The 14,807-nt window shown below is 39.3% G+C and overlaps 1 protein-coding gene across 1 annotated transcript in view; it reads left to right on the top strand.

Annotated features, from left to right (window-relative positions):
• Positions 1 to 14,807, top strand: part of DST (dystonin) — a 289,158-nt gene that overhangs the window by 6,152 nt on the left and 268,199 nt on the right. The window contains exon 3 of the mRNA XM_058019984.1: positions 10,168 to 10,356. Coding sequence (XP_057875967.1) covers positions 10,168 to 10,356 — 189 coding nt within the window. The remainder of the gene's footprint in view (positions 1 to 10,167; positions 10,357 to 14,807) is intronic.

Genomic DNA, 14,807 nt, shown 5'->3' with positions numbered 1-14,807 from the left:
GTTAAGAAACAGGCTCAAAGGAAAATAAATCAGAGAAAAAATAAATTGTTTTCTTTGCTGTATAAGAGCACTTACGTATAGGAATGAATGGAGAGCTATAAATACAGGTTACACTGTATAAAGACAAACCATTCTGTCCATTTTTCATAACATATCAAATAATGTGGCCCAGACAGAGTGTGCCACACTGAGCTGTCACATGGCAAACTAGGTATCACTGAGATTAGGTTTACTATGTGTCATCTGTCCATCACTCTTTGTCAGCTTCAGTCACAGCAGTGCTGCCTTTAGGTAGCCCACGAGCATTGGTCTGTGCTGAGCAGCAGCCTGTTCAGCAGTTGTATCACCAAATAGATGGCATTTGTCTGGTTGCTGCAGCCAGACTGCTCGAGTGCTGAGCTAAACTAACTCCAGAGGAGTTAACTTGGGTACTTTTAGTCTGTACTACCATGTAGTGTACAAAGCCTAATGTATTTATATCACCTTCTGGTTGTCTGCATCTCTGCTCTGGATTCTGATGGTCTGCAGAGCTTTGAAATGCTGAGGGAATCACCTCTGAGCTCCACCAATCGCCTAAAAAGTACTGACATTGTGTCATGGTACACATCAGTGGTCTGGCATGGTGCTGGGACCTGCTTTATAAGTGAGCACATCCTCATGGTTCTCTAGCAGGACCAGGAAAACCTCTGCATAAAGATAAACTACCTCATAAAAGTTCTTCTTACTCTTTAGTTTCCCATTAATATACAATTATGCCAACAACCTTATGGCTATCATGTAAGTATTTAGACATCCATGTTTCTCAGTATGTACTGCTGTCTCTGGAAATGTGGGTTTTAGATGAGCTGCAGTTCAGTTGGGCTCTGTGCCATTTGAGTGCACCCTTTCTGTACACACTAGCTGAACCCTGGCATTAAAGGGATGCAGGGGGAGCACAGCTTGTGGCCATCTGCCTGTTCACAAACACATTGTACATGTGTACAGAACTGGAACTTCTAGCTACTGTCTTTTACCCTAAACAAACCTCAGACTGAAACCATGAATTAGAATAGCTGAGGTCATACTTGCAGTGAGAACATGTATTACCACATCTCCTGCAGAAACTGCTCTTACACAGACAGAAGGGATCATGCAGGGCTCCATAGATCACACACTGCTCAGAAAAGCCTAATCATCTGCACTGATTTCTCAGTTATTGCAGTTAGATTATAAGGGTGACAGATCAGGTTGTGGATGTTCCTTCAGAAACAGATAAGCTCTTTAGACTGGGGGTAATAAATGTAAGAAAGCATCACATGAACAGGGTAGTACGACCCTTGGGGTTGTGGCTGCTCCAGGGCTGTTAGCTGTGTTTTCCTTGGGCATGGAAACCTGACTCACTCTCTTCCATTCCCAGACTGTTATAAGTAGAGGCACCTTTGATATGCCAGGGAAGAATGTGCAGAGCACAGGGTGAAGTCACCTTGATGTTTTCATGTTGGATCTGATTCAGCTGAGCTGGCTTTTTGGGGCCTGGCCCTGTCAGACATGAGAGGACACCAGCCAGAGCTGCAGCTGCACACCCTGCTCCACGTGCTCTGCAGCCCAGAGGGGTCTCAGCTCTGCAGGGTGGGCACGTGGGCTCCTCCTGGGCTCTGCAGGGTGGGCACGTGGGCTCCTCCTGGGCTCTGCAGGGTGGGCACGTGGGCCCCTCCTGGGCTCTGCAGGGTGGGCACATGGGCCCCTCCAGCCTCCTGGGACAAGGACTCGGCACTGTGTGGCAGAGATGCTTTAGCGTGTCAGGCTCACAGTGCAGACAGCTGATCTTGGCTCAGTGTTAGCAAAGCTGCCTTGGTTTTGAGCTTGTTCCTTGTGCCTCTGGATCAGCAGCCAGCCTGGGTGCTTGTACCCAAAGTGTCTGAGCCCCTGCTGGGCTGCCTTGTGCCCTACTGCCTTGCATCAAGGAGAGTCAGAGCTTTGCTGTTCCTGACTCATCAGTGGGAATGAAACATGAGCTGTGGCTGAAGTGTGAAAACACCATATCAGCTACAGAAACTAACTGCACTTGATGTTTGGGCAATGACACTTTTCTTGCAAGTTGTGCCAATGTCCTTATCTCCCCTGTCCACTCAGCTGTTTGAACATGGCGCTCTGCTTCAGGATGGTGGGGTAGGTAGGAGAGCAGACTGGAAGTGAAACACAGATCCTACAGGCTTAATTGATGATTCTATAAATTGATAGCACAAATTATACTGAAATACATAATCATGTCAGGCCGAGGTATTGTATTTATCCTTCTTCCTTGTTCTAGAAAGAACAAAATGATACAACCAAGTTCTCTTCTGATCTGCCTCCACTACCTTCCTTCATGTGAAGGTAGGAGTTGGAAAGTGAGTTTGTAAAAACAGCATCCCCTTATGCAGCCCAACAAGCTCACTGTAGGCATTTACAGATTATGGTCTGTAGAACTGCTCAGCTGACCTGGTGTTGATGTCTGCTTCAGGATGTGCTGAATGGTTCTTCAAGCCCCACTGAATGTGTTGACTAAATTTTTTATTGGTGATAACAGGAAGCAAAGACTTGTTCAGGTATGTTGTTGGTATCTGAATCTAGTTATCTTAATAGATACCTGAATTCTAGCCTAGTTAGCTTTGTATAATACATTCCTGCAAAGTGTCTTATCAGTTATGCATCTATTTTACAATTTAAAAAGTACAGACACATCTTCACATGCTGTGGTGGGGTACATTCTCTTACCAGTTTGTGTTTCAAACAAGCACACCAGAGAAAAGAGAGTAATCTCTTTGTATTAGGTGTTTGGCAGCACTGCTATGGTTTAGCAATCTCTGTTATTTCTTATTCAGCTTCTTACTGTATTTTTAATATTTAAAGCTAATTTCTTCTGGCAGATCCTTGATATCTACTGGACACTGCCCAAGATGAGGAGACATGAAGAGATGGAAAACAGAGGAAGCAGGGCTGGAAAGGGGACATGCTAGGGGAATGTGCTAGTATATTTTAAATTAAACCTTCCCTTGCAGACCACTGATCAAGCAGTACATTGATTTTGTTTTTGTTCTTAAATAATTGTTCCCTTCCCTGGGAGGCTTGCAGTGCCCTGAGGTAACAGGGAAGGAACTGGGACAAGGCATTGCAGAGCTGCTGTGGAGAGCTGCAAGCCTGGTCAGAGAACGATGGGGCTGCCTGGAGAACGGGCCAGCCTCCGTGGCATACAGCTTTAGACAGGAAAGAGAATTTAAAGGGCACCTTGAGGCATGACTGGGTGTGCCATTTGGCTGTTTGCTTGCAGATGATCAGATTTTCCTAGTGTTACAATTTACTTGTGCTTTGATAGGAACCCTGACCTTATGACAGGAAAAACCAAATGTGTCATGCAAAACAGCAGTGTTAATTTAGCATGGGTTATTGGACACTGCATTCTAAACTCACACCTAAACCTAGGGGCTCCTAAATGCCTAAATGCAAGGACTTCTATGTATTTACATGGAGGGGCCTGATTAGGAACTGGAAAGGAGATTATTGATGTTCTATTTCATAAACTCGACTGGGAAAGTAATCTTGTTCAGGTTATGTAAAAAGCAATTGCTTTAAATGCCTTTGAACATGTGGACTTATCTTGGAATATTGCATGTGCCAAATCACAGTCTTCAATATCTGAGAAATGGTTCCAGCACTGCTTAGAGTTTAGATTTTATAAGATAAGAATAATATCTCCTAAAATAAACATAAGGCATGCAAAGCAGCATCAGTGAAAGCTTGCTAATGAGGGAGTGGAATGAGAAACTGAATGTAAAATCTTATATTTTATGTTTTAAATCCTGATTCTTTATAGGAGTAACCCTTTGTAAGATTTAAAAAAAAAATATCAAGAGAACCACACAAAAAAATGGTTGCAGTCTATTTTTTTAGTTCTGATAGAGTCAAAATAGAACAAATACAATTGTATCCTCCTTGGGTGTTAGTGAATACACTCAGTGAGTGTAGGTAATCCTCCTGTGATAGAAAATTTACACGTTACATTACTTAGCAATCTTTATTATAAATATCTTGGAGAACTTAGCTTGAATCTTGGATTTTGGGTGGAACTTGTAGAACTGGCAGTTAACTAAATGTTGTGGGGTTTTCTTTGGTTTTTTGTAAACCAATTTTGATGATATTTGGGATGGAAATCTCTATGGAAGAGGAAGGAGGGGAATAATGCAATCTTGGCCACTTTTTAATTTAGAACTGTTCTTACAATTCAGATGGATAGATATATGCATATTTATACATATACATATATGTTTTTCTACGTAGCAGAAAGAATCTCAAATTATTCTCCTTCAGTGTGCAGGGGAATTTCATACAATAAAGTTAATTAATTTAAACCTGCCATTTTAGTTGAAGTAGGTTCTCCAACTCTAGGGTTTAATTACATTTCAGCCTGTCTGTAGAACAGCTGAGAATGCCAGCATCTTGAGAAAGGTTTGATGCTACTCATATAAATGTCTGCAGGCCCTGAGATGCTGTGGGTTGTGGAGACATGAAAGCTTCCAAGATCTAGACAGGTGGTAACTGGCAATTTGAAGGCTATTTCTTCAGGCCATTAGTAGAAATGGTAACAGATGACAATTCTCATGCACATACAACCATGTCAGAAACCTTAAAAGGTGAAGCTCAAATCTGGATATCCTATCTAACTCCTTTTGGCTTTGATATTTATTAGTGCACCTTCATCTACAGGAATTACTCAGATATCTGTAAAGGCCTTTGCAAACACACTTGAGTTGTGCTGTCACTGAACTGTGGCCTAATGCTAGTCAGCACTTTCTCTGTGATTTGCTGAAGTTCTGCCAGGAGGAAAGCTGGCTGCAGTCCAGTGCCCACTGAAGTTAATGCAAAGATTTCTGTTGACTTCAGCTGGACATCAGATAATGCACTTTTATCTCTACTGATATTAATGCTTACTGACTCCAAAAACCCATACTGGCTGCAAAGGTTGGGTCCCAAGATTGGAATTCTGACAACCAATATATTCTACATAAAATACTTATACACTGGAAAAAATGAAAACTGAATATGGCTTCTTATCAAGCATAAAAATAGAGATAACATATGATGAAGGCAGTAGGGCTAGTAAAAACTAGAATGGAAAAGAGAAGAATCTGGTGAATTAATACAATTGCACATTGAAAGAATGGAGGAGTCAGAGATTTATATCACTAAAGCAATAATGCACACATGGGGTAGCACTGATATATTCATCTGAAGCTAATAAAGTAACAGACAAAGAATTAAAAATAAATACAGGAAAACTAAGACAGTGAAAGAAAGAGGTTCAATACATTATTCAATATGTTCTTATCTGTAAATTTAAATAAAAGCAAAAGCTAGACAAGTTTTAAGGCAATTTAAAATTCCTATTTTTATGAGGAATGGCTTAGGAATGAGAATAAGCAAAAGGACAGCAAGCATAGCAGAGTATGATATATTTGGCTATCAAATACAGACCATATTGAAGAAATGGGGCAAATAAATACGCATGATGTTGTTAACAAATGCAAGGTTGAGTACGTTACAGAGAAAACTCTTTAGCCACATTGTAATTTTTAGGTTTATGATCTTCAGAAAGGGCTGTTAGAATTACTTTCAACAGTTCAGTGAGGACTACTTTCAGATGTGTAGCCTTATTTGAAAGGAGATGAGAAAGGAAATGTTTAAACAGAACAGAAAAACATGTGCTACTGTTATATATATCAGTATTTATAAGAGTACTGAATTACGGGGATCCATCGAGAGTGATATCCGTGAAAGAGGAAATGTGCAACTCTCATAGGAAAAAAAAAAGTGATGGAAGAGACCAGAATAGTTTCATGTAGAAGGAGAAAAATAAAATGAATTCTTACAATAAAATATGGCATGATGAATACCAGATTGGAGGCAGACCAAAACCTAGTCACCATGGGTCTGATCCATCGTGTTTAATTTGGATGCTCACAGTATGGATGTGTGTGAGTGAAGTGGTCAGTCTGGGCTCTGGGTATGGCCAATGGAGAGAAATAAGTGCTGTGAGGGAGTGGTTCCCTCACCTGCTGGCTTTGGTGGCTCAAAGGGTAACCTGGGGAGGGGATGTCTGCTGAATTTTGGTCAGAGAAAACCCACACATCTTTCTATAGACAAGGAATTAGTCATTGAATCAGAGCTGTGAAGTTAAAACTTGGCTAGATAAGATATTTTTTACGGAGCACCTTATTGTGAAAGTAATTTTACACAGTGTGCTCTGGCATGCCGTGGCCAGGCTGGCAACATTCATCATTGGTTTGGGTATAAAGATAGACAGAATAGGTTCTTTCAATATTATCACACCCCATTCAAGAGGAAAAAACAACCAAACAACAACCACAACAACCCAACCAACCAAACAAAAAAAAATCCACAAACCAAAACCTCCAGCACTCAGAGACTTAAAAGGATGAATTTCAGCTAAAAAAGTTGATCTTCCCAGCCTGCTTCCTCATACAGAAAAGCTCACTTGAGACCAGGTGAACTAGCCTTTGGCTCTGCAACAGCCTCCAGAGACACCTCTCCATTCCTGTTTGCTGTAGGCTTTGATTAGGAAGATCACTCTTCCTGGATTCCAGCAGACTCTAACTGGAAGGATGCACATTAATGCTTTTGCAGAGAAGATAATTCCAGGTTCAGTTGGCCTTGTGTCTTCCTCTGATATGTCTATAACTGGTTCTGGTGGTCATATGAGTTGTTTCTTTAAGGAAGATTACTTTAGTGTAAATCTTAGTGCAGCTATTTTGGTATTTAGAAGACAGGTTTTCTAAAAATACATGTTTGAAGTTTTGTTTGGTTTGCCTTGTTGTTCAGAATTTTACAGCACAAAATGAGTCAGGCAGTAGGTTCTGGGAATGAGCAACTCCTTCCCAGCACAAAGAACAAGACAAGGTTTTCATTGCCCAGTGACACAGCATTCACATGATGCTGGAAACTACAAATTGCTTTATGTGTTAGAGCAACCTCGTTGTAATATCCCTGTGATTTAAAAATCTCCAGCTTTTCCTCAGTGATTTGGGCTCAGGTGGTGTACTGTGCTTCCCTGAGCATTTTGTAACACTTTTCTGCTCATCTATGAGCACTGACTTAACATCTAAAATAGTGCTGTCTTTGCCAAACAAATATTTGTGTGATTTCCATGGTTTTTATTTTGATTGCTGTATTAACATGATGTTTATAATTCTGGACTAAACTGAGGGATAAATGACACAAAAAGCTTCTGTTAATTTCACTGTTTAGAAGGAATCACCAGGCACCCTCATTTTGCACTGAGCATAGGAGTAGCAGCTTCCATATGTTACATCACTTTTGCCTCCTGTCTTCATTTTTGATTACCAAATTTTGAAATTTTCTGGATTTGCCTCTTTGCTCTGGCAAAGTCCCATTGCGGGAATGAGTAAGCATTTTGGGATTTGGTCTGAGGACTCTGCCCTTGTAACATTATCTTTGTAGATACAGAATTAATTTTCCACCTGAAATCGTGATCCTCTGCCTTTATCACATTATAATCCTCCTCACAGCAACTATTTGTGATACTGCAGGCAGATTATGACTTCAAGGGAAGAATGAGCCTCAGCAAACAGAAGCAGATGAGCTCTTAAAGAGATAAAGATCCCATTTTCTTGCTTGTAATAAACCACAAAAGTGAAAAAAATTACAGAAAATATCAAGGCAAAACATTGTCTATAAACAGATTTTTCTGGAAATCACAGGTGACTTTTTCGTATTGAAAAATAATAATCAACAAACCTAGACATATTTTGAGGTGAAGCCACTTGGTGAGACAGACCCACATACTTAAATCCCTATTTGGCATGTGTTTCTAAGCACTTTTAGAGCTGCTTAGCTTCTATCAAATTCTTCTGTTACATAAACATACTTTCCCGAAGAGTTTTATCCAGCTAATGGGATGGGAGTGTGGCGAGGGAGCAGGGCAGGGTATATCACAAGGCTCTGGCCAGCGGCCCTCACATAAATAAACCACAATGCATTTAACATTTAGAAAGTCTATTCTGATTTCAGAACTTGGAACAGATTTGCTGGATGTTTTGGTCTCTTAAGGAATATTTTCACTTGCTATGGAATACTCCCTGATGCACACTAACATTTTTTCCTAAAAGGAAATTTCCACGAGCAGTAAGCCCCTCTATAGCAGGCTCCCTGAGTTGTGCTTTTCCCTCTTATCCCGAATAGTCCCTAGTCCCACGTTGAACGATACATTGTAAGTATCTGTTAGCTATTTCACAGAGTGGAAAGAAAACAGGGCAACAAGCTTTCCTGCTGCAATAGTGTGTCAGTCTCAGATTTACATCTTGGAATGTTTGGAGGGCCTCCTAAATCTGCACGGAGCTCCTGGCTGCAGTGGCTCCCACTGCACTGCTTGCCCTGGTTGGTATGGGCAGGTCCTGCTTCCATTCAGACACAGGGTGTCTGTCCTTACCTGAACTCTGAGTGGTTCCATTGCTTCTGTAGAGTAGGAGGGATCATTAAAAAAAGACTCTGTCTTTTTTTACAGACAGGAAACGCTGTCTGTACCTTTGCATCATGTGTATTGCACAGCCCTGATGCACTGCAGACACGAACCTCCCAGACTGACTAAGTAGATTTGGGCTCTATTTCTGTCCCTCCTCCCCAGTGCTCATGTGTAGAAGGTTGTTCCCTGGAAGTTACTTCACCTTCCCACTTCAGCCTTTTTACATCATCTGTGGCATGCAATGTTATCTATAGCAATTGCTAGCATGTGTATGTAAATGTGTGTTTGTGTCTTTTGGCCATTTAAGGGTATATTTACTTAATGTGGAATGCATTTCAATAATGAAGATAGCTGTTTGTCTGTCCATCTGAGTGTCAAGCCAGACACTATCTTCCCTTACAGACTCATGAACATTAGTGGAGGAAATCCAGTTTTCACAGAGCCATACTTTTGATTTTTTTCAATTTACCAACATAACAGCATTTTAGCACAACGCTTCTGTGCTGATTTCCTAATTAAAATGACAACAAAAAAGGCAAAACAAATCCCAAAACCCAAAAGCTAATGGAAGGGGGGAGCAAAAGAACAGCAGATTTAAATGGAAATGTACTGCTCCCACTAGTTTTCTGCTGGCAGGAATTCAGGATATTTAGATTCACAGCATAGATTTCTGCAGTTTTATCTGAAATCTAACCTCACAGAAGTTGGATTCTAAAATGCTGGCTTTGTTGCATAAGGACTTCAGCAGGTATTCTGCTGGAAGAAAAAAGAAAGTAGAAAATTAGGAATTGTTGCATCTATTCTTGGTTTTGAAAAGAAATATAGTCCTTAAACTGCAGACTGTCACTAAGGGCAGATTTGGCTCACCTATTCTGAAAGCTGATATGACTAAGTGAATGAATATTTACAACCTGGCCAAGTTTAATATCAACCAACATTGTATTCAGTACAAATGGCCCTTGTCAGACTTGTGCATGCTCATGAGGGACTCAGTGAAATGAGAGAATGCTCATTGTAAATGCTCTGCAGGTAGCAATAAAGGGATAGCATTATACATGTTGCCATTAAAGGAATGAAATTCTGTAAGGCCATGAGCCATTCTGGATGATGCTCAGAGGTTTTCCCAGAAAGCCTCTAAAAAAGCATTTCTGAAGGGCAGCTTTTCCTGAGTTTATTAATTTGGCCAAATATACCCATATTTCTGAGGTGATATAATTGTTGCCACCTATCAATTTTTCTTCACTTTCATTCTCAGGAAAAAAGTCCACATTTTCAGCCCATGCTCCCTAAAACCATTTCTCACGAGGCCAAGAATTAACCTGGAAAATTTTAATTATAAATTTTAAATTAGAACTTCTTAGTTATAAATAACTAAAAGTGTGAGCTTACAAGGAAAAGCACCAGGAGTTAGTGCTACTCTCTGTGTCTGTAATATAGATAACTGAGCAACATAAATCAGATGTGATATTAACAGCACTTGGCAGCTGTTTATTATTTATCTCTTTATTGTTACATGCAGTATATATGGGCATTATATTAATTAAGGTGAGCATGCCTGTGCTTTGAGCTGTTAAGATCCAGTGTGATGCTGCAGTTGTTGCACAGCTCCATTTTGGGAGATGCCAAACACGATGATTCCTTTTCTCTTACAGGGCTTTAGATCCAGCCCTCGCCATGCCAGAAGACGAGTAGCACCTCGCCTGGAGGAAACACAACCCATAGTGGAAGCTCACCACCTCAGTGAGCAGGAAACTTCTGTAAGAAAAAGAAAAATCAAGAAAAGCAGCCGAGTCCAACCAGAATTTTACCATTCTGTTCAAGTCACCCCAACTCGAAAACCTGTAAGTATTCTACCTTTAGGGATAAATAGCACTTACTGTTATAAAAGCACTTATACTTTGAGGAATGTAATATAATTCTAATTTTTGAGCTATTCATATTCTCTTCCTCAATTTAAAAAGCTTTTCAGTGCTCATATTCAGCAGAAAATCCAAATAAAAGTTGATAAGACTGTATTTAATGTTGATGCATAACTCTAAAAAATAATCCTGTTCTGAAGAGGGTTTTTTGAATTTTGATTTTTAAAATTTATTATTTAGACTATAGACTATAATCAAGTTAGAAATTAAATTTTATATTTTTATAGTGATATTACTTAACAGGTTTTTATAGCAAATATGCATTTTATTTAAATTTCTTACTTAGATTTAACAGAGATCTATGTACTCAACTAAATTTATTTTAAATATCATTACTAGATTCAATTTTGAGATCTCTTCTACTTTATACAGTGTTTACAATCTTTCTGCTCAACAAAACTTAGATCAAATCTCATGATTCTTTGCTCCTCAGCTTGATTTACAAGCAGTAATTGTAATACTGATAACCTACTTTTAGTATGGAAATATGACAGTTTGTTGGGACATACAGTTCCTAATGTAAATTTGCATGAAGACCTATTCTGTCCTGCAGGCATAGTGCATTTCTCTTTTTAATGAGCTCATTGCTTTGACACATTTTCTGAAGAGCTTTTCTGTGCCAGTGTTATGGGGCTCGAACAACTTTATAAAGTCAGTATTATTAAAGAGGTAATTATTGAGAATAGCCTAAACCAGATTATCTTGAAGTTGCTGGGACCTACCTGAGCCTTCCTAGACTGGTGTTAACTGAGCACCAAGAATTATCAGTGAGCTCTGAAGATGGTTTGAGGAAGCATTCCTTAGTGGAATTACATTGCCTGAGAGAACAAGCAACTTCTGCAAAGAAAGCCATGGCTGCCAACAGCTGCCAGAATTTTTACCTAGTATCTGAATTTGTTTCTCTGCTTTCACTTCACTAGTCCCCATTTTCCTCTTCTCTCATGCTTCTATTTATGGTTTATTTTGCACTGCTCGTGTTTTGGTGTTTAATTTGATATGATTGGTTTGTATTCTACTCTTCCTAAAGGATCTGCTCTCACTTTCTCCTCAACCATTTCACTCCCATCCTATCTTTCTTTCTAGACTACTTTGTCTAGCTCTGTTACTCATACTAAGTCTCCAGCCTCCTACTAGACTCCCTCACTTGATTATTCACATTCAGGGTCCTTTCCCTGCTTTGTTGTCCTTCCTTTACCTCTTCCATCATCAACTCTTATTTCCCATACCACTCTTTTTTTTTTTTTTTTTTTTTTTTTTTTAATTCCCTTTTTTCTTTGATCGTATTTTTTCCATGGTAGGCCCATGCCAAGGATAAGCCTGCCTGTCACTGCTGAGGCTGTAACCAATTGCCACTGTTTACCAACACTGGAAAAAGAGCATCAGTGCCACTGAATTAAAGAGCTAAAACTGTAGAAATGGTGTAAGCAGCAAAACAGGTTTGGAAGAATGGATTAGTTATGCTAAGAAAGCCCTACTTTTTCCAAAAGTCAGTAACATGTCAGGGATTTAAGGATCAGAAAAATAAAAAATATAAGAATGGAAAATGTGCAGTGTTACTATGTAACTTCACTTTTGTATCATTTCATGTGTCTGCTGTGTCTGAAGAAGATCTACCACTGTGTCCTAGGGTGTCCCAGGTTTCACTGAAACAATAATAAATGCCAGATTTAGGGAAAACTTCTCTCAGTGCTGTCACCATTATGTCACTTCCTTGAAATTGCTTTTGCAGTGTATCTTTTATACAGTTACATAGCTTTTGATAGCTTTTCCTTCTACAGCCTTGATGAGTGCATATTTCTACCAAAAAAAGAATAAATTATCTTTATTATACTACAATCCAGAAAACATAAGTCACCAATTTAATTTCTCACGGACATTGTAAATTATTTTGGGTGTATTATTAATGCCATGGTGACAGGGTGAGTAAGGTTTATGCCATTGCCATGACAAATGACTGCAGTGTTGTGAAGTTCCAGGCAGTCACCAGGATGTCCATCCTGCAGTTTGTTGCACCTTCATCCCACTTAGTCTCAGTGTCTTGAAGCTGAGAGACTTTTGACCTTCATCTTTGTACGGTTTTACAGGATTCAGTGCCAGAAATGCTCTTGTTAATCTGTGTAACTTCTTTCCCCTTTTTCCGCCTGACATTCCTAGCTCTGCCCACTTGAACCACTCTAAATAAATAATATGTTGTCTTGATGTTTACATTATGGCCATATTCTGCTGAGTCATCACTTGAAAAAAGTCCTGTATGATGTCTGCCAACCAGAAGATATAATTTCTCCTCATGAAACAGTTCTCCTTTTTATTTTTTTTCCCCTCCTAATGCATTTTTGTCCCTTTTTTCTGACAAGAATGGTATCTCCAAAGTAATTATAAAAGAACCTTAGGGAAAGCTTTTCCTTTGCTCCAGCAAAATTTAAAGTCCTGAAATATGTTAGCCTGTTTTGTTGTCATATTAAGATATATGCATAAAGACTTTTCAGATATTTCATTTAAGGCTCCGGTGGATATTTAATTGCTAGGCTTTCTTATTCTTGCTAAGTTTGACTATTTTGTATTTGGTTGGTTTTGTTGTGTCTAAATCTTGTTTTGCAGTTTCCTAGCTGCTGCTATAATTGTCTGAATTTGCTTGTATTATTTTTTACTTCCTGCATAGCAATCTGAGATCTTTCCAGTATTGTTCCTGATCTTGTCAGAACTAAATGAGTTGTAATTGTTTGGATGGGAGTAATCCCGCTGTAGACAATAATTACTCCACTTGAATATCTGCATGAGGAGATGTTTGCAGAAATAGAACATTAGTTTTCTCTGAAAATGTAATGGTTTTTTAACACCTTCCTAGTTGTTAATGGGGATATTAAATATATTTTGTGCTAATACTGATCCTTGCCAAACAGTTTATAAGCCATTTTCATTTTTATTTATCTTATTCTAGTGCAACATGAACCTAGTGCTGAGGCTTCCCCTTGTAGGGCACATTGTTACATCTCATGGCCTCCAGGTCACCCTCTCATTAGTGGCTGTATTATTTGTGCTGGCAAATTCTCTATAGGTGACAGCTTTGCTTCAGTTTCTCGTGGAGGAGAGTACACATACCTGCTACTGATGTGTGCTTTGAATTTTTGAACACAGTGAGAGCAAACAGAACTGTGTTTTTTAGGCTGGTGTGATTGCATGCAAATCAAGGGAGTGTTTCATATTGCTCCTTTCACAAACTGGGTACCTGATTCTGTTAAATTTTCTGAAAGTGTGGAAGGATGTGCAAACATCTCTTGTTGTGAGCATGCTGCTGCCTAGCAATACTTCTCCAGGGCAGATTTTAAACTGAGGGTTCTTTTACAAGCATTTTGAAAATACTGTCTATATTTTAAATAGTGCTTCTGCTCTGAAGCAAAGTATAAAATGCTGCAAGTTATTCATAGGTGGCCTTGAGTTTGTGTAAACAGATGTGGCTCCTGAGCTGTGGGGTCAGTTGGGTGTACAGCTCTGCCAAACAATGTTTGTATGACCATGAACATAATTGAAAAGAGATGATGTCAAAGCAGCATCTTTTGACATCTCCATTGTTAAACGATTTGAAGGGCTCCTAAATGACTCATGCTTATTACCAGGATTATTTACAATCATGACATGTAGTACCAAAATTTGCAGTTTTGTTTGTCATGATCACTCCAAGACATGGTAGATGAGACTGCAGAGACAGGGTGATAAATAAACCTGTTTTCTTCACTTTCAGGTGTGAAAGCCCTCTTTCTACTCAAAAGCCTTGTACTTTACACATCCAAAGATCTGTTTTGCCCCAGAACTGTAGCAACAGCATGTATAGAGGTGATTACTAGTGAATATTGTTACAAAGAAAAGTACCTCTGAAATAACCTACAAAGAATAAACTGATGACAAACAATAATCTCAGAAGCACTGCTGATTGTAGATATTCCTCAGGGTCTCCTAATTTACCTGTTTCTAATTACTTAAGGACTGGCCTTTGCTCAAGCAATTTAGCTCCTTGGGAGCGGGTGCAGCATCACTATAAGTCACTACAAGGAAAACAGAGAGAGGTCAGATATCTGGGAGGCCACATGTGAAAAATTCCCAACGTGGACAGCTTCATTTGGCTCCACTGAGACTAATCCCATGGCCAAAGTGAAACTTGCACTATGAATACCCTGATAAAGAAACCATGAAAGCAAAGTTTGATCAATTTTTAATGCATGTAAAACCATAAACTGTCTCATTCAGCTATCCTGGTTTACTTATATGTTGTATTTAAGCCTTAAAACTTATGGGAAAATCAGTATTAGAGTTATGTCTGAAAAATACTTAGGAGTTTTTTTAAATATCTGATACCAAATAACTGATAGAAGTTCCAG

Source organism: Melospiza georgiana, chromosome 3 (assembly GCF_028018845.1).
Source record: "Melospiza georgiana isolate bMelGeo1 chromosome 3, bMelGeo1.pri, whole genome shotgun sequence".
Classification (NCBI taxonomy): Eukaryota; Metazoa; Chordata; class Aves; order Passeriformes; family Passerellidae; genus Melospiza; species Melospiza georgiana.
The sequence above is the reverse complement of the archived record's forward strand: the minus strand, read 5'-3'. Positions and strand labels throughout refer to the sequence as shown.